Here is a 26,557-nt window from a genome sequence, read left to right as displayed (position 1 = left end):
TTCCAAATAAATACAAAAGGTTTATAGAACAAAACAAAGACAATATGAATGATACTAAAGTGTCGCTCGCTCAAAGTGAGCCGCTTTCCTCCTGCGGGAACATGAGGTCGTCACTGCTGATCCAGCGTTTGGGCTCAGCGGATGAGGAGCTGGCGTCTCCGGCGTCTTCAGTCCTTCTCTTTGGTTTGGTGGAGCTGCGGGGGTCACACTCACACGGGTCACACGCTTGGGCGGCTGAGGTGGGAAGAGACCAGCGTACCTGTTGTCACAGAAGCGGCTGAGCGTGTGAAGCAGGTCGCAGGTGGAGGATGACAGGCTGGCTGCACGTCCGGCGCTCGGGGAGCTGGTGGCGCTCTCTACAGGTGACGTTTCGGCTGCAGTAAACCATATTCATCTTCATTAGGGTCATGGAAAACATGTAAAGATGAGTGAAAATACACATGAAGTGGGATGAAGGGAGGCTCATCAAAGAAAAACTAACTCATGATGTTTACATAAAATATATTCTTATATTTGTCCATCCGTGCATTACATTCATTTTCTGTATGTTACATTCTTCTAACTCAGGGGTCGGGAACCTTTTTGGCTGAGAGAGCCATGAAAGCCAAATATTTCAAAATGTATTTCCGTGAGAGCCATATCATATTTTTTAACACTGAATACAACTAAATGCGTGCATTTTTAAGTAAGACCAACATTTTTAGAGTATAATAAGTCTCTTATTCTTTTTAATAACATTATTATTCTGAAGCTAACCAATAATAAATAAAATGTCATGTCTGTTGATCATGTTTTTGTTTGGCCATGTGCTGTTTGTCCTTTGGACTCTTTAAGTTCCTGTTTTTTTCCACTCCCTTGTCTGGTTTCCTTGATGAAATAAGTCATATTTTTGGTTCGTTTAATAGTTAAAACAATTTTACATTATTGCAATCAGTTGATAAAACATTGTCCTTAACAATTATAAAAGCTTTTTACAAAAATCTACTACTTTGCTAGCATGTCAGCAGACTGGGGTAGATCCTGCTGACATCTATGTATTGAATGAATAGGATCTTTTTAAATGGGGAAAAAATCGTTTACGAATTGAGAATCGTGTTGAATTGAAAAAAAAAAATCGATTTTGAATCGAATCGTGACCCCCCAAGAATCGATATTGAATCGAATCGTGGGACACCCAAAGATTCACGGCCCTAATTTTTATATTGGATATAAACACAGAATATGATTTTGGGGACAGGACAACTTTACTACCGCGTGTCCCTTTTGGGGTCACGGGGGATGCTGGAGCCTCTCAGCTGCATTCGGGCAGAAGGCGGGGTACACCCTGGACAAGTCGCCACCTCATCGCAGGGCCAACACAGATAGACAGACAACATTCACACACTAAGGGACCATTTAGTGTTGCCAATCAACCCATCCCCAGGTGCATGTCTTTGGAGGTGGGAGGGGCCTATCCCCAGGTGCATGTCTTTGGAGGTGGGAGGGGCCTATCCCCAGGTGCATGTCTTTGGAGGTGGGAGGGGCCTATCCCCAGATGCATGTCTTTGGAGGTGGGAGGGGCCTATCCCCAGGTGCATGTCTTTGGAGGTGGGAGGGGCCTATCCCCAGGTGCATGTCTTTGGAGGTGGGAGGGGCCTATCCCCAGGTGCATGTCTTTGGAGGTGGGAGGAAGCCGGAGTACCCGGAGGGAACCCACGCATTCACGGGGAGAACAGGCGAACTCCACACAGAAAGATCCTGAGCCCGGGATTGAACTCAGGACCTTCGTATTGTTAGGTACATGCACTAAGCCCTGTGCCACCGTGCTGTCCAAAAAAAAAAAGATATATTTTTATATTGGATGTAAACACAGAATGTTTCTGGGGACAGGACAACTTTGGGAGCAAATACCCAAATGATAAAAAATAGTGGAGGCCCTAAGGGATATTTTCGTTCACTTTTGTCTCCTGTTACCCCAGCACCTCCAAAACAGATCACACTTCAATCCAACCCACTTCTCCAAAGGGGGCTGGCTCAGGGTTGAGGACAGAGTAAAACAACTTGCACTGAGCCTAGTCTATAAAATCCGCTACACCTCCTTGATACCGAAGTACATGTCAAACTACTTCCTTAACGTATGACCACCATAACCACAACACCAGGGGGAGCTCCACAAACCACGTTAAACCCAGATTCCCATCTAACAAAGGTCTTAACTCATTCTCTTTCTATGCCACATCAATGTGGAATGCACTCCCAACAGGTATAAAAGTAAGTGCATCTCTATATTCCTTCAAAAGCGCTCTAAAACAACACCTCCAGGCAACTTCAACACTTTACTAATACCCTCCTCCATTCACATCCCATCTCCCCGGATTATAAACAACTCAAATGTACTTCTAATGTATATACTTGTTCTTATGCTATGTGAACTCACTATGTTCTCTGCTGGCTGTACATATCCTACTAAATAAGACCTACACTGTTTCAATGTCCACATTTCTCTGTTGATGACTGAAGTACTGATATCAACCAAAGCTCCTCATCCCACCCCCCGGATTGTAAATAATGTAAATAATTCAATGTACATACTATGATGATTAACTTGTGTGATGACTGTATTATGCTGATAGTATATATTTGTACCATGAATTGATGAAGGTGGACCCCGACTTAAACAAGTTGAAAAACTTATTGGGGTGTTACCATTTAGTGGTCAATTGTACGGAATATGTACTGAACTGTGCAATCTACTAATAAAAGTATCAATCAATCAATCAATAAAAGCGCCAAATTTGGGTTAGGTGTAGCTCAGGGCATACTTAAATGATTTAGCTGGGGCGCCCGCACTGGTGACCTTTGGGGTCACCACAGCGGCCAATCAAATATGGCCACCACTTGTAAAAGCTTGTGTCTCTAACATTTGAAACAAATGAGCTACAAATGTAAACTTGGTGTCTATTTCATGTGTTTTGACAATTAGAAATATGTTGGAATGCTCATTTTTTGGGGTGTGTGTCTAGACCCCTAATTTTCATATTTCCAAGTGGCGTTTTGCTATTTTGAAGACATTGGAAATAACTTGGGTATTGTTATGAGTAAAACCTGCTGCAACATGGCTATGTTGTATATAAGGAAATTAAAGTGCTGTAATAAATGATCATAAATCTGTATGTTTCTGATGCTCAAAAAGAGTTTGCCAAAATGTATCAAAAGTTAAGGTACACCTAAATTTTTACATAGCTGCCATCTTGGAAATATGCTAATTAGGTAAGGTATTAGAATTGGTATGTCAGACTCAGCCCTGTCTTGGTTTAACTCTTATCTTACTGATAGGATGCAGTGCGTCTCCCATAACAATGTGACCTCGGACTACGTTAAGGTAACGTGTGGAGTTCCCCAGGGTTCGGTCCTTGGCCCTGCACTCTTCAGCATCTACATGCTGCCGCTGGGTGACATCATACGCAAATACGGTGTTAGCTTTCACTGTTATGCTGATGACACCCAACTCTACATGCCCCTAAAGCTGACCAACACGCCGGATTGTAGTCAGCTGGAGGCGTGTCTTAATGAAATTAAACAATGGATGTCCGCTAACTTTTTGCAACTCAACGCCAAAAAAACGGAAATGCTGATTATCGGTCCTGCTAGACACCGACCTCTATTTAATAATACAACTCTAACATTTGACAACCAAACAATAAAACAAGGTGACTCGGTAAAGAATCTGGGTATTATCTTCGACCCAACTCTCTCCTTTAAGTCACACATTAAAAGCGTTACTAAAACGGCCTTCTTTCATCTCCGTAATATCGCAAAAGTTCGCTCCATTTTGTCCACTAAAGACGCCGAGATCATTATCCATGCGTTTGTTACGTCTCGTCTCGATTACTGTAACGTATTATTTTCGGGTCTCCCCATGTCTAGCATTAAAAGATTACAGTTGGTACAAAATGCGGCTGCTAGACTTTTGACAAGAACAAGAAAGTTTGATCACATTACGCCTGTACTGTATATACCTTTATATACATATATACATACATATATACCTATACTGTATATACCTTTATATACATATATACATACATATATAACTATACTGTATATACCTTTATATACATATATACATACATATATACCTGTACTGTATATACCTTTATATACTTATATACATACATATATACCTGTACTGTATATACCTTTATATACATATATACCTATACTGTATATACCTTTATAGACATATATACATACATTAATACCTGTACTGTATATACCTTTATATACATATATACATACATGTATACCTATACTGTATATACCTTTATATACATACATATATACCTGTACTGTATATACCTTTATATACATATATACCTATACTGTATATACCTTTATATACATATATACATACATATATACCTATACTGTATATACCTTTATATACATAAATACATACATATATACCTATACTGGCTCACCTGCACTGGCTTCCTGTGCACTTAAGATGTGACTTTAAGGTTTTACTACTTACGTATAAAATACTACACGGTCTAGCTCCATCCTATCTTGCCGATTGTATTGTACCATATGTCCCGGCAAGAAATCTGCGTTCAAAAGACTCCGCCTTATTAGTGATTCCCAAAGCCGAAAAAAAGTCTGCGGGCTATAGAGCGTTTTCCGTTCGGGCTCCAGTACTCTGGAATGCCCTCCCGGTAACAGTTCGAGATGCTACCTCAGTAGAAGCATTTAAGTCTCACCTTAAAACTCATTTGTATACTCTAGCCTTTAAATAGACCTCCTTTTTAGACCTGTTGATCTGCCGTTTCTTTTCTTTTTCTCCTATGTCCCACTCTCCCTTGTGGAGGGGGTCCGGTCCGACCCAGTGGCCATGTACTGCTCGCCTGTGTATCGGCTGGGGACATCTCTGCGCTGCTGATCCGCCTCCGCTTGGGATGGTTTCATGCTGGCTCCGCTGTGAACGGGACTCTCGCTGCTGTGTTGGATCCGCTTTGGACTGGACTCTCGCGACTGTGTTGGATCCATTATGGATTGAACTTTCACAGTATCATGTTAGACCCGCTCGACATCCATTGCTTTCCTCCTCTCTAAGGTTCTCATAGTCATCGTCACCGACGTCCCACTGGGTGTGAGTTTTCCTTGCCCTTTTGTGGGCCTACCGAGGATGTGGTAGTGGTTTGTGCAGCCCTTTGAGACACTAGTGATTCAGGGCTATATAAGTAAACATTGATTGATTGATTGATATGTGGTATATATGGAAATTAAAGTGCTGTAATAAATAAATGATCATGAATATGATCATCCCGGTATGTTTCTGATGCTCAAAAAGAGTTTGCCAAAATGTATCAAAAGTTAAGGTACACCAAAATTTTTACATAGCTGCCATCTTGGAAATATGCTAATTAGGTGTCCAGACAAACCCAATCATAAGGATGATTTTCCCATCATGTTTGTAATTGTCAAAAAAACATGAAAGAGACACCAAGTTTGGATTTGTAGCTCATCTGGTTCAAATGTATAAGCAAAAGCGTGTTCAGGTGGTGGCCATATTGGATCAGCCACTGTGGCGACCCCAAAGATCACCGGCGCGGGCGCCCTAGCCAAATCATTTAAGTATGCCCTGAGCTACACTTGTGCCGAATTTGGCGCTTTTAGACAAAAGTGAACAAACACACCCTAAAATCTCTCTAAGGGCCCCCACTAAAGAAGGATGGGAATCAAAAAAGGATTCTTGTTGAGACTCGGCTCTTGGGGTTTGGAACCCTAGGAGTGGTTTGGCAGTTTTGTAAATGCACCTTTGGTTAGATCAGGGGTCGGGAACCTTTTGGCCTTTAGAGCCAAAAAGCCAAATATTTTAAAATATATTTCCGTAAGAGCCATATAATATTTTTTTTAACACTGAACACAACTAAACACGTGCATTTAATAGGTCTCTTATTCTTTGTGATAATATTGTTATTCTGAAACTAACTGTGGAGGGGGCGTGGCCTGCGGGCCAGCAGCGAAGCGGGGTGTTGCCAGGATCGGGCTCGAAATCAGCGACAGGTGCGTAGACGGCCCATCTGGGCCTTGTTATCTAATCACCTGTCGCTCTGTTATAAGCAGCAGCCAGGAGGAGAGACGGGGTGGAGGCCTGAGCCAGAGCGCGAGCGAGAACGAAAGAGAAAAATACAATTGCTGGAAAGCAACTGAGAGACTTATTAAAAAATAAAACAATATTGTAACCCTGAAACAGGCTCTCATGTCGGTACTTGATGGTCTGAAGAACCCCCAGGAGGGCAAGCCCTAAACTAACCAATAATAAATAAATAACTTCTTACCATTAACGCAATGGATCGGTTCGCAGCCGAGTGTGAAGCGGCCGGAATGAGAATCAGCACCTCCAAATCCGAGTCCATGGTTCTCTCCCGGAAAAGGGTGGAGTGCCATCTCCGGGTTGGGGAGGAGACCCTGCCCCAAGTGGAGGAGTTCAAGTACCTAGGAGTCTTGTTCACGAGTGAGGGAAGAGTGGATCGTGAGATCGACAGCCAGATCGGTGCGGCGTCTTCAGTAATGCGGACGTTGTACCGATCTGTTGTGGTGAAGAAGGAGCTGAGCCGGAAGGCAAAGCTCTCAATTTACCGGTCGATCTACGTTCCCATCCTCACCTATGGTCATGAGCTTTGGGTCATGACCGAAAGGATAAGATCACGGGTACAAGCGGCCCAAATGAGTTTGGGTCTCTCCCTTAGAGATAGGGTGAGAAGCTCTGCCATCCGGGAGGAACTCAAAGTAAAGCCGCTGCTCCTCCACATGGAGAGGAGCCAGATGAGGTGGTTCGGGCATCTGGTCAGGATGCCACCCGAACGCCTCCCTAGGGAGGTGTTTAGGGCACGTCCAACCGGTAGGAGGCCACGGGGAAGACCCAGGACACGTTGGGAAGACTATGTCTCCCGGCTGGCCTGGGAACGCCTCGGGCTCCCCCGGGAAGAGCTGGACAAGGTGGCTGGGGAGAGGGAAGTCTGGGTTTCCCTGCTTAGGCTGCTGCCCCCGCGACCCGACCTCGGATAAGCGGAAGAAGATGGATGGATGGATGGGCATTAACGCAACTTCCTGAACAGGTGCGGTAGGAAACGGATGGATGGATTAAAAATGCATGAAAATATTTTGTATTTTGAACATAATTTTTAACACTGCACTGGAAAAAGTCAAAATCTTGCTAAGACTATTCGTCTTATTTCTAGTCAAATTGTGTCTATGAACTTAATTTCAGACAATATCACTTATAACCAGAGTTACACCAAGATGGATAAATATTTTTTGTGATATACTGTTATGCATACAGTGAGCCGTGAAGAGCCCCCCCCCCACACAAAAAGCATGCCAGTGCAAACATTTTTGGACGAATAAACGTTGAATGCGAGACTAATTCTCATTTACTTGCCTTATTTTGAGCTGGTAATGTCTTAAATTGAGAACAATATTGTTAATAATTATGACTCAAAAACCCCTAATTGTAGTCTGTTATGCTAACTTCAAGATATATTGTCTCAAAATGCCTCTTTCTAATCTCACTTCAAGTACATGGAATTCTTAAATCTAGAACAATTTCTCAAAATAAGTGAAATACACTTGGAATGAAAAGAATGGTATCAAAATACATGCTGGCTTTCAGGAGAAAAATACCACTTTCAAGCATCACAACCTTATTATGAGACAGAAAAATCTTGCCATCCAAGTAAAATATAACTAAAAATGAGTTATTAATACTTATTTTAAGATATTTTTAGTCATGTCAGTCTTAGAAATTATGTCTTATTTCAAGAAATCTTGTTGAGACAATTTTCACTTGTTCCATTGGCAGATTTTTTTGCTCAATTCAAGCAAAAATGTCTTGTTTCATTGTTTTTTTTACAAATTTTTAGATCAGCATTTTTTCCAGTGTGTGATTACAAGTGGAATTATTCATTACTTATTGTGTTAAGTAACGTCAGCTCAGATTTATCCGAGAGCCGGATGCAGTCATCAAAAGATCCACATCTGGCTCCCGAGCCATAGGTTCCCTACCTGGGTTAGATGTTACCTTGTGCGTTTCTTTTGTCCGAATGAAAGAAGAGGCTCAAAGTGTCTTATTCGTATTGTATGTCTATACAAGTATCAAGAGGACAATGTATTGCCTTTAAAGAAAAGTGAAAAGGAGACACTCACATATCTGAAAGGAACACTGTGACTTTGACCTGGTGGCCTTCTTGGAGTGACCAAAGGGGTTGAAGTTTAAAAACTGGTGTTTGAGCCACACAGCACGATCTTCCTCAAAGGTCTTCCTCTGTGTGAGAGCACAAACACGCCTCAGGAAACACGGCAGCTCATTCTGACACTTTGCCGTGCAATCACCTCTTGGCTCAGTCTGATTGCTGCCTCCGTGAAGTTCCTCCTCTCCCTCTCAAAGATCTTCCTCTCTTCCTGGAGCCTCTTCCACTCCTCGCGTAGACGATCTTTCCCTTGCGACATGTAGCAGTCGCCCAGCATGACCGACGTCTCCTCATCGCACTGAGAGCTCAGCTGCTGCTAAGACAAAAAAAACATTTTTTCTTGTTGGCATTGAAGTGTTTTACACTCTTGAATTCATGTGTCATAGTCAGGGAGCAGGACCGCAGGGACCATGCTGGGGCCCAAGTGAAATTGCTGGCTTTTTTCTTCTAAACGCCTTTTAGAGGCACAAAATGTCCCCATATTTTGCTTTCTCATCAGGTATGGCCAGCAATTTTATATTTTGGGGGTCCCGAAAATGTCTAAATTGGCTCTCTCGCACCACCTTTGAAATGAGAACAAATCAGCCCCTATCGGTTTCACGTATTGACACGAAAATCACACGAGACGTCGATCATGAAGGGAAGCACAGAAAAGTCTCAAGAACCCATCACTGTAAACAAAAAGGCGGCCATCTTGCTTTTTGTGATTAATTTTTAATTGAAAAAAGGGATCTTTGACCAGATGGGTCGCGGTGAAAATGACTAGGGATGCACCGATTAATCAGTAACCGAATATATTCGGCCGAATATGGCAAAAAAAGCCACATTCGGCCTTCGGTGGAATGAGTTAAAAGCAAGGCCGAATATTGGTGTGTGACGCAATTTTTTGACGCGGTGACGCAATCAACCAACGTGCAGTGACGCGGTGACGTTGTAACCTGGCGCCTTCGGAAAAAGGTCAGCAGTGTGGAGATATTTTAAAGCAGGGGTGCCCACACTTTTTCTGCAGGCAAGCTACTTTTCAATTGACCAACTCGAGGGGATCTACCTCATTTATATATATCATTTATATTTATTTATTTATGAAAGAGACATTTTTGTAAACAAGTTAAATGTGTTTAATGATAATACAAGCATGTGTAACACATATAGATGTCTTTCTTTCATGAAGACAAGAATATAAGTTGGTGTATTACCTGATTCTGATGACTTGCATTGATTGGAATCAGACAGTAATGATGATAACGCCCACATTTTCAAATGGAGGAGAAAAAAAGTTGTCCTTTCTGTACAATACCACATGAAAGTGGTTGGTTTTTGGCATCTAATTCATCCAGCTTCCATACACTTTACAAGAAAAACATTGGCGGCAAATTCCGTAGCTTGCTTGATTGACATTCACGGCACCCGAGGGTCTTGTGGGATGACGCTGGCTGCTGCCAGTTCATTATTATGAAAAAATGACAGAGAGGAAGGCGAGAAACACTTTTTATTTCAACAGACTTTAGCGCCGTCCCTTCCGTCAAAACTCTAAAGGCCGACTGCACATTTCCTATCTTCACACTAAAAGCCCTGCTTCATGCTGCCTGCGCTAACAAAATAAGAGTCTCGGAAAGCTGGCGTGCACAAGTGATGTGCACGCCAGCTTTCTGAGGGATCGCTTGTGCACGCCAGTTTTCCGAAACTCTGTATTTAGTTAGCGCAGGCAGCATGAAGCTGGGCTTTTATTGTGAAGATAGGAAATGTGCAGTCGGCCTTTAGAGTTTTGACGGAAGGTACGGCGCGAGAGTCTGTTGAAATAAAAAGTGTTTCTCGCCTTTCTCTCGGTCATATTTTCATAATAATGATCTTGCAGCAGCCAGCGTCATCTCACAAGACCCTCCGGTACCGTGAATGTCATTTAAGTGACGTCTTGGTGAAGATTGATGATCACTCATTTTTAGGTCTATTTTTTTTAAAAGCCTGGCTGGAGATGGACTGACACACCCCCCGCCGTCGACTGGTAGCTCGCGATCGACGTAATGGGCACCACTGTTTTAAAGTGTCGGAAAGTGACAAAATAATTGCAATTTGCAACAAATGTTCAGCCAAACTGTCTTGAGGAGGTGCCTCAGCAAAGACCTTCAGCACTACTGCTTTAATTTATCATTTCAAAGCCAAACACCCAGAAAAGCATGTTGAGTACAAGAAAGAGACGGCTGCGGCTGAAAAAGTTTGTCATCAGTTTCTGATTTATTAAATTGTAAAACATTGCAAAATATTGCTCATTTGTAGTGGTCTTTCTTGAAGTAATTGGAAAAAAAGATATAAAAATAACTAAAAGCTAGTTGAAAAATAAACAACTGATTGAATTATAAATAAAGATTTCTACACATAGAAGTAATCAACTTAAAGTGCCCTCATTGGGGATTGTGATCTGGATCCATCAACTAAATTCTAAAGATTTCTTCACCCAAAAAAAATCTTTAACATCTATAATTATGGAACATGTCCACAAAAAAATCTAGCTGTCAACACTGAATATTGCATTGTTGTATTTTTTTCCACAGTTTATGAGCTTACATTCATGTTTTGTTGAACTATTATTCAATAAACATATTTATAAAGGATTTTTTAATTGTTGCTATTTTTAGAATATTTAAAAAAATAATCTCACGTACCCCTTGGCATACCTTCAAGTACCCCCATATGAGAACCACTGGCCTAGTGGTTAAAGCAAGGGTGCCTATTACGTTGATCGCAAACTATCGGTCAATCGCTGAAAATGTGTTAGTCGATCGCCAGCCAGGCATTTAAAAAAATAGACCTAAAAAATAGCGATCATCAATCTTCACCAAGACGTCACTTTGGTCGCTTGATTGACATTCACGACACCTGAGGGTCTTGTGAGATGACACTGGCTGCTGCCGGCTCATTATTGAGAAAAAGTGATAGACAGGAAGGCGAAAACACTTTTTTTTTCAACACATTCGCGCTGTACCTGCTGTCAAAACTCTAAAAACCGACTGCACAGTTCCTATCTTCACAATAAAAGTGCTGCTTCCTCTTGCCTGCGCTAACAAAATAAGAGTCTCAAAAAGCTGGCGTGCACAAGCTAGCAGGCTACAGAGCTAATGGATTTCTTGTAAAGTGTATAAAAAACGAGTATGGACGCTGGACAAATAAGATGCCAAAAACAAACCACTTTCATGAGGTATTGGACAGAAAGGAGGACTTTTGTTCTCCATTTGAAAATGCCGACGTTATCCGCACTTCTGTCGGATTCCAATCAATGCAAGTCATCAGAATCAGGTATCAATCAATCATCGCTCAATGTTTATTTATATAGCCCTAAATCACAAATGTCTCAAAGGACTGTACAAACCATTACGACTACGACATCCTCGGAAGAACCCACAAGGTAATAGTACTCCAACTTATATTCTAGTCTTCATGTGTTTTTTATCATTAAAAACCTTTAATATGTTAACAAAAACGTATGCTTCATAAATAAAAACATATAAATGATATATATGAATGAGGTAGATGCCCTCGACTTGGTCAATTGAAAAGTAGCTCGCCTGCAGAAGAATTGTGGGCACCCCTGGGTTAGAGTGTCCCCCCTTAGGTTGTGGGTTCAAACCCCGGCCAAGTCATACCAAAGACTATTAAAATGGGACCAATTACCTCCCTGCTTGGCACGCAGCATCAAGGGTTAGAATTGATGGTTAAATAGTCAAAAATGATTCCCGGATGCGGCTACTGCTGCTGCTCACTGCTCCCCCCAACTCCCTGAACAAGGGGATGGGGTCAAATGCCGAGGACACATTTCACCACACCTAGTGTGTGTGTGTGTAACTTTAACTTAAAATGGATGGATGGATATTCAATGTGAAAAAAACACATCATTAAAAATCTATTTAAAAGGACACCAAAAAACAAACTGAATTCATTTTAATCAGCCGTTTGAGTCCTGTAGCAGCTATAAAATCATAAAATAATGTTGCTGAAGAGACAATGTCGAAAAGTTTGCATTTCTGACCGTGACCAAAATCCAGGCAAATACAGCTCGGTTGGTAGAGTGGCCGTGCCAGCAACTTGAGGTTTGCAGGTTCGATTCCCGCTTCCGCCATCCTAGTCACTGCCGTTGTGTCCTTGGGCAAGACACTTTACTCACCTGCTCCCAATGCCACCCACACTGGTTTGAATGTAACTTAGATATTGGGTTTCGCTATCTAAAGCGCTTTGAGTCACTAGAGAAAAAGCGCTATATAAATATAATCCACTTCACTAATTCACTTCCCAATAAGCACATGGAAGAATAAGTGAATTATATTTATATAGCGTTTTTTCTCTAGTGACTCAAAGCGCTTTACATAGTGAAACCCAATATCTAAGTTACATTCAAACCAGTGTGGGTGGCACTGGGAGCAGGTGGGTAAAGTGTCTTGCCCAAGGACACAACGGCAGTGACTAGGTTGGCAGAAGCGGGAATCGAACCTGCAACCCTCAAGTTGCTGGCACGGCCACTCTACCAATCGAGCTAAACCGCCCCACCTTTACCCCCATAGGACCTTTACTGCTCTGACTTCCCTTAAAGCAAATGCAATGCAGTGTGTCACCTGAAGGAGGTGCTGCTGTGTCTGAATGTAGTCTTTGCACTGCTGCACTTCTTGCTTCAGTTTGTCCATTTCCTTTGACGAGTCCCGGGAAATGGCAGCACTGTTTTCGTTCTCGCCCGTGGATGATGCCCATGATCCTGAAAGACAGAAGTGAAAATAGCATTCCTTGTATCAATGTTCCCTCTCATTTTCCACGTATGTGAGCAAACAAAGTCTGAGCATTCAGTGGAGCAACATCAGACATGCACACTGTCTCAAACCCGACATCATAACAATTGAATCGTCCAATTATTATAATCAAATGACAGCAGTCTTTTCCATGAGTTTATTTTTTAATATAAGTGATCCACTTACAATGAAAACAACCCCCAAAATGTTTTTTTTTCACAAACTACAGTCTCGATCAAAAGTTTACATACACTTGCAAAGAACATAATCTCATGGCTGTCTTGAGTTTCCAATCATTTCTACAACTCTTATTTTTTTGTGATAGAGTGATTGGAGCACATACTTGCTGGTCGCAAAACACATTCATGAAGTTTGCTTCGTTTATGAATTTATTCTGGGTCTACTGAAAATGTGACCAAATCTGCTGGGTCAAAAGTATACTAGACCAATGTTAATATTTGCTTACATGTTTTTTATTTAGCCTTTATTTAACCAGGTGAAATCCCATTGATATCAAAGATCTCTTCCGATGGAGACCTGGCCAGGAGGGCAGCAGCAAGGTTACATTACCTCAGACTGTGGATGCTTTTAAAAAAGGCTTAAAAACACATCTTTTTGAAAAAACCTTTCTATAGACATGCATGCTGGTTGTAGCTTTCGGGCTGTTTCTAGTTTTATATTTTATTTATTTTTATTATTACTATTTTTTACACTGTGGCACTTTGAGGTTGTTTGCTCAACGTAAAGTGCTTTTTACAAATAAAATCTATTATTATTATTATTATTATTAAAAACAGTAAACACATAAAACACCAAATGTACAACATTAAAAGAAGGTAGACTGCAATCCTTTCACAGAAGCTTTAAACTCATTTAATGAAACAAGGGTTAGAAGTTGAAGATTTGATTGTAGGTTATTTCAAGCCTTCGGTGCTGAAAGCTTAAATGCTTTCTTGCCCAGTTCAGTTCTTTTAGGGGTGACAAATTGCAGAACATTCATTGAACGAAGATTGTCCCCTGGCAAGTTTCACTGCAATAAGGCGCTTTTATCTTCACAATAAAAGCCCTGCTTCATGCTGCCTAGGCTAACAAAATAAGAGTCTCGGAAAGCTGGCGCGCACAAGTGATGTGCACGCCAGCTTTCTGAGGGATCGCTTGTGCACGCCAGTTTTCCGAGACTCTGTATTTAGTTAGCGCAGGCAGCATGAAGCAGGGCTTTTATTGTGAAGATAGGAAATGTGCAGTCGGCCTTTAGAGTTTTGACGGAAGGTACGGCGCGAGAGTCTGTTGAAATAAAAAGTGTTTCTCGCCTTCCTCTCGGTCATATTTTCATAATAATGATCTTGCAGCAGCCAGCGTCATCTCACAAGACCCTCCGGTACCGTGAATGTCATTTAAGTGACGTCTTGGTGAAGATTGATGATCACTCATTTTTAGGTCTATTTTTTAAAAAAGCCTGGCTGGAGATCGACTGACACACCCCCCCGTGGTCGACTGGTAGCTCGCGATCGACGTAATGGGCACCCCTGTCGTAAACAAATAAACCCTACCATCTTGTATGTAAAGAATCCTTTACAAACAATGTCCTTACCTCGGCTGTCCAGCCTGTCGACGTGGCTCTTCAGTCGTCTCCACTGGCGTCGAACACTGCTGGTCAGCTTCTCCCGAGTGTGACCACTAAACAGCTCCACCGTATCCTTGCTAGATTCAAACGATTCTTCTTCTTCCGAGTCCACCTGCTATCCCCAGAAATATATCAGACATACTTGTGATGATGATGATTGGTTTTCCCACCTACTTCTATGGCACCGTCGTCATGTCGGTCTCCTTTCGCCGATGACTTCCTGGAAGCAAGGATGAGCGCCATGTCTTTTTTCATGTGCTTCAACACTTTTCTCAACTCGGCGTTTTCCAGCAGCAGGTCCCTCTGCCGACTCTCATAGTCCCCCAGCAGAGTCTTGTACATGTCCCCCTCATGCCTGCAGGAAATCATCGGTGAGAAGCATACAAACATTGTATCATATACTATACAACAGCTGCACAACGAAATTATTTTGAGGGCCACATTTCCAGAGAGCGAAGGAGCTCTCTGAATCTGCTGCTTATAAAAGTACAGATCACACTGCAAAAAGTCAGTGTTCAAAAACAAGAAAGAAAAATACAAAAATTAGGGGTATTTTATTTGAACTAAGCACAATTATCCGCCAATAGAACAAGAACATTTGGCTTGTCAAGACTTTCCAAAACAAGTAAAATTAGCTAACTTCGATGAACCCAAAAATACCTTAAAATATTAAAAAACACTTTGATTTTATTGTTTTGATTTTGTACGGTGTCCTTGAGTGCCCAGAAAGGCGTCTTATAAATAAAATGTACTATTATTATTATTATCTATAACAGTGGTCGGGAACCTGTTTGGCTGAGAGAGCCATGAAAGCCGGATATTTCAAAATGCATATCTGTGAGAGCCATATAGGTGGCGACTTGTCCAGGGTGTACCCCACCTTCTGCCCTATTGTAGCTGAGATAGGCACCAGCGCCCCCCACAACCCCAAAGGGAATAAGCGGTAGAAAATGAATGAATTGATGAATACAACTAAATGCGTGCATTTTTAAGTAAGACCAACATTTTTAGAGTATAATAAGTCTCGTATTCTTTTTAATAACATTGTTATTCTAAAGTTATCCAATAATAAATATAAAACTTCTTACCATTGATGCGACTTCTTAAACAGGTGCGATAGAAAATGTATGGTTGGATTAAAATGCATGAGAATTTTTCATAATTTCAACATTATTTTTAACACTGTGATTACCAGCGGAATTATTCATGACTTATCGTGTTAAGCAATGTCAGCTAAGACTTATCTGAGAGCCAGATGCAGTCATCAAAAGAGCCACATCTGGCTCTAGAGCCATAGGTTCCCTACCCCTGCTATATAATAACCCCAAAATACCTTAAAATAAGTATATTCTCACTAATAACAAGTGCACTTTTCTTGGTAGAAAAAAAGAGAACTTTTTGCTCAATATGTTAAAAAATATTCCTAAATTAAGTAAATGCTAGTGACATTATCTTGACAAAATGATATGCGCTCCGCCTTAAATTTCTTGAAACCAGCAAGCTTATACTAAAAACTAATTTATTGTTCCTAATGAAAAGGCAACAAGGCAAGTGCTTGTTACTCTTGGAGTCTACTAGACGCTCAGGCAAATCATATGGTCTAAAAATGCATTTTTCCATGGATAACATGACATCGCACCGAGAGCGTCCTCTTTCAGTCAATTAGTGCACATTTATACAGCCCAGCCCCGGGTCAAATTATTTTTTATTGTAATTTTGAAGAATTTATCTGAATGTGCATGAACTATTTCTGTTCAAAATTGTTTGAAACAAAATAAGAGTCTTGGAAAGCTGGCGTGCACAAGTGATGTGCACGCCAGCTTTCTGAGGGATCGCTTGTGCACGCCAGTTTTCCGAGACTGTATTTAGTTAGCGCAGGCAGCATGAAACAGGGCTTTTATTGTGAAGATAGGAAATGTGCGGTCGGCCTTTAGAGTTTTGACGGAAGGTACGGCGCGAGAGTCTGTTGAAATAAAAAGTGTTTCTCGCCTTCCTCTCGGTCATATTTTCATAATAATGATCTTGCAGCAGCCAGCGTCATCTCACAAGACCCTCCGGTACCGTGAATGTCGTTTAAGTGACGTCTTGGTGAAGATTGATGATCACTCATTTTTAGGTCTATTTTTTTTAAAAGCCTGGCTGGAGATCGACTGACACACCCCCCGCCGTCGACTGGTAGCTCGCGATCGACGTAATGGGCACCCCTGGTCTAACCACTTTATGGGGAATTCTGCTTCACTATACACGCATTTTTCTATTTACAAATCATGTTCAAAAACCAATAAAGTTTGTGAATCGAAGTTGCACTGTAGCTGGCAACAAAAGTGTGGCACAAATTGTTTCCTTCAATGAACCCGAGCTCCACAGTGCACTCATGCAGCCCCAAAGCATGATGCATCCTAAACCATAATTGCCAGCTATTGGACACAAAGGGCTGTTTGTTGACTCATTTTCAAACCATCTGTACAGTGACTACTCTAAAGACCATTTTCTACAGTACTGTCCCTTGAGAAGACGCTGTATGTGTAGATATTCCTGTAATAAAAGTGTTTGCTGAAACGTTTGACCTACTTTGCTTCCGTCTTTTCGGTCTTCCAGAGGCTTCTCTTGCCGTCAACTCTTCCCAGTTTGTTGGATACATCAATGGCTGAAAGCAAGGGAGCACATTAGGGAAAGAAAATCACGTTTTCTGTTTTTCCCTATTTCAACTACAGGGGAGCTGACCTATTTTCTTCTCCTTCTTGTCGGCCAGAAGCTGGTTCAGTCTCTCTTTCAGTTTGTTGAACTCGCGCTCTTTCCTCTTCATCTCGTGATTATACTGGCTGGCCCGGCTGGAGACCATGTTCTGCAGTTTGTGGATCTGGAACACAAAATATCCATCTCAATTGCTGTGTTGATATCACGTGACCGAGAAGCACTTCCGGGTTTCAGGCTACTGTTTCTTTGCCTGCATCAGTGCAGATTAGGGCCTATTTTTGAAATGTTGGGACAAAGTGACCATAAAAAAGATTTAACATGGGATGGCGTGGATTTATACACTCTTAAGAAAAATGTTTTTTTCAAAGATTTAAACCGTTTGTCATCACCAAGAGTTTATTGCTCGCTATGACTTAATTTCTGGAAAGACACGGATTTAAAGGAGAAAAGATCATGTCTTAAGACAAAGTTGGACTTATTGATGCATCGCTAAGCAACGTATTTGATTGACATAACGAGTGCTTTGCAGCTGTGATCGTGACGTTAATGAGAAAAAGGATACGTTTGTTTGCAGTTGATTTCCTTTTCCAGTTGATCTTTTTTTCAAGATTCAGTTTATGCTGTTGAGTCAAGAAGCGATGTATTCATGTAGTTTATTCAAACTACTAGGATATTTTCTTGATGCTAACAAATAGCACCAAAGATGCTATAATGTGTTCATCCATGTCAGATAAAGCACTTGGCTTTCCTGTGATTTGGGGGCTATATAAATAAACATTGATTGATTGATTGATTGATTGAGTGGCGGCGCGGAAAAAGACGGGTGATGACATCACGACTATTGTGGACCAATATACAGTAATTGTCAAGGACAAATATTATTGTACCCTTTTGCAGCCCTACACAGAAAATAACACTACAGTCAGTCTTACCTCTTCTTTTTCATTTTTCAGGCAGTTCTGCAAGCTCTTCATTTTCAGCTGCAGTTGGCGTTCCCGCTCATGAAGTCCTATGTTCTCTCTTTTGGAAACTTCCAGCTGCTCCTAGAAGAAGGTCAAGGATGTGGCCATGAAAACCCAGCGCAGGCGGAGAGAGAGGAGGCCGTACCTTAAGTCGCGTGCAGGTGAGCTGCAAAGAGTCCACATTGTTGCTGGACTTCAGCTGCTCCACCTCCATGTTCTCCAGGGTTTGGAGGCCCCGGCGGTGCAGCTGCACCAGCTCATACATGCAGTTGAGCACCGACACAACGTTCATGTCCGAGTCCTGCCCTGACGTCGCCCAGACCGGGGGAAGGCCGAGCGATGACACCTCCTGGAGGGAGAGAAAGCGAATCTGACATTGCATGTAACCAGTCGGCAGTCTGTGTTTTTTATCCAGTAGCACGGCAAAGTAAGGCACCATGGGGCCAAAGAAAGTTGCAAGTGCCAGCACTTTGACGAAGAAGGTGAAATACACTATTGAATTCAAGAGAGAACCGATTTTCTCTCATCTCCATTTTCGAGTCGTCAACAAATCTAGCGAAATTCTAATTTATTCATTTGGTTTGTCGTTATGTGGATTTTCTACATGTAAGACTATCATCATTGTGTTCATATTTGTGGTGTCTCCAATAGATTATTGAATTTATTATATACTTTATCAATATAAAAATGGTTGCAGTTTTGATCTGACCTTTTGAAAGAAAGTGCTGAGGAAGTAAACAAGGAACTGCATCATTTAGTAGTAACTTAAGTCAGTTCCTCTGAAACAGTGGGGTGACCATGCTTTATCAGTATCATGCTAAAAACCGCTTCCACAAGCTACAAAACCTGCTCATTGCAGCTATTTATCAAGACTTCCTCATTTTCATTTAAAACAATTGTTGAAACAAGGATTTTTTTTTACTTGCCACAACCTTCATTACCTTTACCTTTTATTTACCTTCTATGACTGCCATTTACATTGTTTTACCTTTTTAATGTTATGTACCTTCTATTTAACTCCTTTCACCTTTTATTCACATTTTCTGAGTGTCATTTACCTTGCATTACTTTTTTAATGTTATTTACCTTCTATTTAACTCCTTTTACCTTCTCTGACTGCCATGTACATGGTTTTAGCTCTTTTAACTTTTATTTACCTTCTATTTAACTCATTTTACCTTTTATTTACCTTTTCTGGCTGCCATTTACATTGTTTTACGTATTTTAACTTTTATTTACTCCTTATTTACCTTCTAGTACCTATTTAACCTTGTATTTTACCTTTTTTGAGTGTCTATTTAATCATGAATTCCTCATTTTGGTTAAAAACATCAGAACAAATTGTTTTATTCAATTTTGTTTTGACTTAATGTTGCTGATCAATTGGAATTGATGATCATTTCCATTCTTCCATTTTCTACTGCTTGTTATTGATTGAGTTGATCAGATGGTAGGGTGAGGAAACTAAAACTGATGGTTAGTGAAACCACATTTGATAAAAAGGGAAAGCCCACAACTAAAACCGGGTTTCTTGACAGACCTGTACAGAAGGTGGTTATTCTGCTTGACGCAGAGTGAGTTTAAATTTCATGTGTTTGCTTGAGTGCACTTTCATTGTAAATGTACAAGAACAGAAGAGGTTTATTTTGAAGTGAAAAATGTTTAAAAGAAATCCCACATTAAGGTTTGTGTGATTTGGTGGGAGTGTAACTGTTGCGACTAATAATTATACATTTTGATTTAAATTCCCTTTTGTGAACTTAACTTATTCTGTTTGATGCAAGGAGAAGGGATAAAGAGAGCGACTGGTGGTTACAAGGACTAAAAAGTGTCACAAGGACTTTCAGCGTTTGGGCCACAAGAGCCAGAAGATCACAATTGCAGCCCTTTGAGACACTAGTGATTTAGGGCTATATAAGTAAACATTGATTGATTGATTGAATTTCCTCCTAAAAGAAGCATGCAGGCCAACAAGGTATTTGTCATTTCTGTTTGTATTTTACTTCGGTAAATGTTTGAGCCACATGCTGTGCATGTTATTTTTACGTTTGTAACGTGCTTTATTTTATTAACAGTTTTCACGGTGAATTGAAGGGAAAGAAAGCCTTCAATAAATCAGTTCAAGAAAGCCATTGTGTCAGTGCTATGTGGAGGGAGTTACACTTATCTTTCAGTACAAATGGTTAAAGTCGGTTACAACATGTTTAGTAGTTTTAATAAGGATGTAACTCTTTTAAAATTTCAGGCAAATTGATGCACTTTAAAGCTTTTCTCGGTCCAGACCTCAAAAACAATGTTAATAAAGTTTTTTGTAAGTTAATCTGCTTTTCTTTCTTTTTTAAATTATTAAATGTTTATAAAGATACAATGTTATGCAGAGGTGTACTTATAACAATGAAACTAATTGGAAATATTTATATTTCCTAGGGTAGCCAAATAGAAAACAATAGAGAAGCACTGACTTAATTAGTTATCTGGGATCATTTTATCTCTCTTTTCTAAGTATTCTATATTTTTAATTTCATATTAAATGTGTTTTTATTCTTATTGTTGACTTAGTCACGTCTATTTTCTTCCCACCTTTTTATTTTATTACCGCACAGGCTACAGTACTGTTTTTTTTACTGCAATATTTAAGAGTTGTTCTATTTCCAACAGTAATATAAGTAATAATTTCAGTAAAATGAACATCACAGCATCATCTTGAAAACCTGGTCTCTGCCTGTTAGAAGAACATGCAACCAGACAAATGATGTGAACGAACTGTGCTTCTCCCCCCTTCCTTTCCAACAGCATGACACCTGAACAACCCACCTGATTGATGTGCGACACACATTCTTGCACGTTGTTCTCGGTGCAGAAGTCGGAGAGGCTGCAGGACGACTTCTTCTGCAGCAATGATGGCTCCAAGGGGCCCGTCATGCGGGGCCTTCCACATTCCACTGAGATGCTCTGAACGTCCTTAACTTCCCAGGAAGCAAAGTCTGTTAAACAGTGATGTGAAATATCCACAACACATCGCTATGCTCTAATGTCCATTCTCAAATCAAAATATGGATACTTTAGTCCTGGGGTGTCCACACTTTTTCCACCAGGGGCCGCATACTAAAAAGTCAAATTATGTTGTATGATGCATATGTTAATATTTTTTTTAAAAAGGCGCTAAAAACAGATATTGTGTTAGCTTTGTATTATAGGAGACTAAGTATATTATTATTGATTACAACATTTCAGAGTTTTCGCTTTTTTTTCTTACATTTTTACTGTTGTTTTGTTCCCACGCAAGAATAGAATCAAAATATGAATATTACAATTGTGTAAAAGGTGAGAAGTCCAAGTCCAAGTCCATGGTTCTCGCCCGGAAAAGGGTGGAGTGCCATCTCCGGGTTGGGGAGGAGACCCTGCCCCAAGTGGAGGAGTTCAAGTACCTAGGAGTCTTGTTCACGAGAGAGGGAAGAGTGGATCGTGAGATCGACAGGCGGATCGGTGCGGCGTCTTCAGTAATGCGGACGTTGTATCGATCCGTTGTGGTGAAGAAGGAGCTGAGCCGGAAGGCAAAGCTCTAAATTAACCGGTCGATCTACGTTCCCATCCTCACCTATGGTCATGAAGTGAATTAGTGAATTATATTTTATATAGCGCTTTTTCTCCAGTGACTCAAAGCGCTTTACATAGTGAAACCCAATATCTAAGTTACATTTAAAGCAGTGTGGGTGGCACTGGGAGCAGGTGGGTAAAGTGTCTTGCCCAAGGACACAACGGCAGTGACTAGGTTGGCAGAAGCGGGAATTGAACCTGCAACCCTCAAGTTGGTGGCACGGCCACTCTACCAACCGAGCTAAACCGCCACTCTACCAACCGAGCTTTGGGTCATGACCGAAAGGACAAGATCACGGGTACAAGCGACCGAAATGAGTTTCCTCCGTCGTGTGGCGGGTCTCTCCCTTAGAGATAGGGTGAGAAGCTCTGCCATATAGGAGGAGCTCAAAGTTAAGCCGCTGCTCCTCCACATGGAGAGGAGCCAGATGAGGTGGTTCGGGCATCTGGTCAGGATGCCACCCGAACGCCTCCCTAGGGAGGTGTTTAGGGCACGTCCAGCTGGTAGGAGGCCACGGGGAAGACCCAGGACACGTTGGGATGACTATGTCTCCCGGCTGGCCTGGGAACGCCTCGGGATCCCCCGGGACGAGCTAGACCAAGTGGCTGGGGAGAGGGAAGTCTGGGCTTTTCTACTTAGGTTGTTGCCCCCGCGACCCGACCTCAGATAAGCAGAAGATGGATGGATGGATGGATGGATGGATGGTGTAAAAGCATAATCTAGTGCAGGGGTAGGGAACCTATGGCTCTCGAGCCAGATGTGGCTCTTTTGATGACCACATCTGGCTCTCAGATGAATCTTAGCTGACATTGCTCAACACGATAAGTCACAAATAATTCCGCTGGTAATCACAGAGTTAAAAATAAAACTTTATCATGCATTTTAATCCATCCATCCGTTTTCTGCCCCAACTGTTCAAGAAGTCCCATTAATGCTAAGAAGCATTTTGCTTATTATTGAACGGGACAATCGGTAGAAAATGGATGGCTGGAGGGTTAGCTTCAGAATAACAATGTTATTCTGAGACTCATTATACTCTAAAAATCTTGGTCTTACTTAAAAATGCACGCATTTAGTTGTATTCCGTGTTAAAAAATAAATGGCTCTCCGAAAAATACATTTTAAAATGTTTGGCTTTCATGGCTCTCTCGGCCAAAAAGGTTCCCGACCCCTGATCTAGTGTGTCAAAAATCAATGTTCAGTTATATATTTAACAGTGTTTGTTGGGTTTGTTAATTAATTCATGAGTTAGTGTTATTCTGTTTGATGATGGACTAACTAACTTTGGTTACAATTCAAGTATATTTTATTTGTATTTGAAGAGCTTCTAATATTTTGGATCAAGGGCTGCATACTGAAAAGTCAAATATGGAGGACCATTTTGATATTTATTTTTCTTAAAAAAGCTATAAAAAAAGTGTATATTATTAGTAGTACTAGTAGTTTAAACATTTCAGTTTTTTCACATTACGCTTCGAATATATTGTGCTCACATGTGTGAATATATATTTGCACCAAGTATCAGTATCGGATCGGTATCACCGATACCAGCCTGAATTTTACTTGGTATCGAATGGGAAATAAGATGAGTTGTATCGCACATCACTACAGAGAGCAGCCAGATTCCAAATGGAATGAAATGCATTTTTTATTCATGCTGGTAGAGGATGTCATCGCATAATCCTAGCCAGTCCCATTATTAAGTGTTTACAAGCAAGGGTGAGCAAGTGGTGTTAAACTTTGAAACTGTTCTATGAATTATCAGAGGATAATAACATTGATAACGTTTTATTTTGGTATCTGAAATAAACAAGTACATTGTAATCATTTAGTCAACTACATTTCTGCAAAATTGATACGCGTAAAAACTGAACAATAATATAAACAACGGCAGCAAATAGAGAATACTTTCATATAATTAGTGTCACAATGGTACTCATATCAGGTTAGTATTAATAAAGAAAAGAAATGACTTTAAACTGGCCAATGGACAATAACTTTTACACCCAGCCTAACTTCAGCAACACTTGAAGTAACGTGTTTTCAAATAAGAGTTTCTGATTAAACATAAATCATTCTTATGGTCTTTAAACATTTATTTAGCTTCTCTTACTTTCAATTTAACTTATTTGACCTTTTATACCTTTGATTTACCTTCTTTGACTGTCTTTTATATTGTTTACTTTATATATTCTTCTTTTTTAACATTTTGTTTCCGTCTCTTGCCTTCTATTTATTTTACCTTTTAGAACTTCTATTTACCTTATTTGACTGTCTTTTACATAGTTTTACCTTCTATATTCCTTTTTTAACATTTATTTACTTCTCTTAACTTCTGTCTAACTTATTTTACCTTTTATACCTTCTTTGACTGTCTTTAAAATTGTTTATTTTATATATTCCTTTTTTAACATTTTGTTACCTTCTCTTACCTTCTATTTAAATTATTTTACCTTTTATAACTTCTATTAACCTTATTTGACTGTCTTTTGCATTGTTTTACTTTCTTTATTCCTTCGTTAACATTTATTTACCTTTTCTTACCTTCTATTTAACTTATTTTACATTTTATTTACCTTATCATTTATTTAGCTTTTTTTACTTTCCAGTACCCATTATACCTTTTATTTACCTTCTATTTAACTTATTTTATCTTTTATTTAAAGTATTTTACCTACTAGTACCTATTTGACTTTTTATTTAACTTCTATTGAACTTATTTTAACTTTTATTTAACTTATTTTACCTTCTAGTACCTATTTTACCTTCTATACCTTCTATTTAAATTATATTATCTTTTATTGAGGTTATTTTACCTTCTAGTACCTATTTTACTTATTATTTACCTTCTTTTTAACTTCTTTTATCTTTTATTAATCTTCTTTTACCTCGTAGTACACATATTTTACCTTTTATTTACCTTCTATTTAACATATTTAATCTTTTATTTAGCTTCTTTTATTTTGTGGTGCCTATTTCACCTTTTATTTACCTTCTTTTTATGTTATTTTACCTTTTATGTACCTTTTTTCGAGCTTCTATTTAATTTATCTTTAGAATTCAGCTTTCTTTGACCGTCTATAAGGTATCTTTATTTTACCTTTTAGTTGCCTTATATTTACTGTAACTCCTTGTACCAGAGGGTCCCAAGCATATATATATATATATATATATATATATATATATATATATATATATATATATATATATATATATATATGTGTATATATATATATATATATATATATATATATACACATATACATATATTGTACGCGAGCACCATAATGTCACGTTATCAATGTGAAAATGCATTTTTAGACAATAGGATTTGCCTGAGTGGCTAGGAGACACAGAGAGTAACAAGCGGTATAAAATGGATTAGAAAGGACAGATTTATAAAAATAATGATAATAAAAAAAATGTTTAACTTGGGACTTTCCGTCGGCTGTATTTTGGACGCTGGCGGGCCGTAGTTTGGGGACACCTGCCTTATACGCTTTATTCACCTTAAATTTGACTTATTTTAACAACATATATACATAGTAGAACAGAACATAACTGTAACAGTTGTGGACCTTTATTTAAGTCTTTTCTTTTTCATTTACTATGTTTACCCTTTATTTTTTATTTTTTTTGCCCTTTCATATTATTATTCTAACTTCTACATTCCTTCTTTTACCTTTTATTTACATTGTTTTACCATTTATTTACTTATATTACATTCTCTTTACCATCTACTAACTTTTATTTACTTATTTTTCTTTTTGTTTACCTTTTGTTTACCTTTTATTTACCGTTTGTTTCTTTTATTTTGCCTTATTTGACCTTTTGATTATTTTTATCTTTTATATTTCTTCTTCTACCTTCTATTTACATTATTTAACCTTTTATTTACATTCTTTTATCTTCCATTTACCTTGTATCACCTTCTTTTACCTTTAATTCATTTCTATCAACTTCTATTCACCTTTTACCATATTTTTTTTGCCCTTTTATATTATTATAACTTCTACATTCCTTCTTTTACCTTTTATTTACATTCTTTTACCATTTATTTACTTATATTACATTCCCTTTACCATCTACTAACTTTTATTTACTTATTTTTCTTTTTGTTTACCTTTTATTTACCGTCTGTTTCTTTTATTTTGCCTTATTTGACCTTTGGATTATTTTTATCTTTTATATTTCTTCTTTTACCTTTTATTTACATTATTTAACCTTTTATTTACATTCTTTTATCTTCCATTTACCTTGCTTCACTTTCTTTTACCTTTAATTCAGTTCTATCAACATCTATTTACCTTTTACCATATTTTTTTTGCCCTTTTATATTACTATTATAACTTCTACATTCCTTCTTTTACCATTTATTTACTTATATTACATTCCCTTTACCATCTACTAACTTTTATTTACTTAGTTTTCTTTTTGTTTACCTTTTATTTACCGTCTATGTTTCTTTTATTTTGCCTTATTTGACCTTTTGATTATTTTTATCTTTTATATTTCTTCTTTTACCTTTTATATACATTATTTAACCTTTTATTTACATTATTTTATCTTCCATTTACCTTGTTTCACCTGCTTTTACCTTAAATTCACTTCTATCAACTTCTATTTACCTTTTACCATATTTTACCTTCTGTTCAACTTATTTTACCTTGTATTAT

General features: G+C 39.3%; 1 protein-coding gene across 4 annotated transcripts; it reads right to left on the bottom strand.

The window, feature by feature from the left end:
• Positions 1 to 21,868, bottom strand: LOC133540424 (afadin- and alpha-actinin-binding protein-like). Of its 4 annotated transcripts, none has more exons than XM_061883014.1 (12): positions 21,098 to 21,868; positions 18,429 to 18,632; positions 18,254 to 18,364; positions 17,349 to 17,484; positions 17,196 to 17,271; positions 14,799 to 14,979; positions 14,592 to 14,736; positions 12,833 to 12,969; positions 8,374 to 8,547; positions 8,188 to 8,305; positions 260 to 374; positions 1 to 194 (listed from the first exon to the last, which is right to left on the bottom strand). In XM_061883014.1, exons 1-12 carry the CDS (start codon positions 21,203 to 21,205, stop codon positions 71 to 73), a joined length of 1,629 nt encoding a protein of 542 aa, XP_061738998.1. In that variant the 5' UTR covers positions 21,206 to 21,868; the 3' UTR covers positions 1 to 70. The 4 variants fall into 4 exon arrangements, with proteins under 4 accessions (XP_061738998.1, XP_061738997.1, XP_061739000.1 ...); XM_061883013.1 differs by having other exon boundaries at positions 14,592 to 14,739; positions 21,098 to 21,583; XM_061883016.1 differs by having other exon boundaries at positions 8,374 to 8,544; positions 21,098 to 21,582.
• Positions 21,869 to 26,557: the final 4,689 nt, after the last annotated feature.

The sequence above is a fragment of the Nerophis ophidion genome, linkage group LG22 (assembly GCF_033978795.1).
Source record: "Nerophis ophidion isolate RoL-2023_Sa linkage group LG22, RoL_Noph_v1.0, whole genome shotgun sequence".
In the NCBI taxonomy this organism is placed as follows: domain Eukaryota; kingdom Metazoa; phylum Chordata; class Actinopteri; order Syngnathiformes; family Syngnathidae; genus Nerophis; species Nerophis ophidion.
Note: the sequence above shows the minus strand (reverse complement) of the source record. Positions and strands in the feature narration are given on the sequence as shown.

Excerpts from the sequence above, each read along its gene's own strand:
- LOC133540424 (XM_061883013.1), bottom strand. The coding sequence starts at position 21,205 with ATGACGGGCCCCTTGGAGCCATCATTGCTGCAGAAGAAGTCGTCCTGC. Across the intron at positions 17,485-18,253 it reads TGAAAAATGAAAAAGAAGAG|ATCCACAAACTGCAGAACAT; the intron begins GTAAGACTGACT and ends TTTGTGTTCCAG. Across the intron at positions 8,548-12,832 it reads CACAGCAGCACCTCCTTCAG|CAGCAGCTGAGCTCTCAGTG; the intron begins GTGACACACTGC and ends TTTTTGTCTTAG.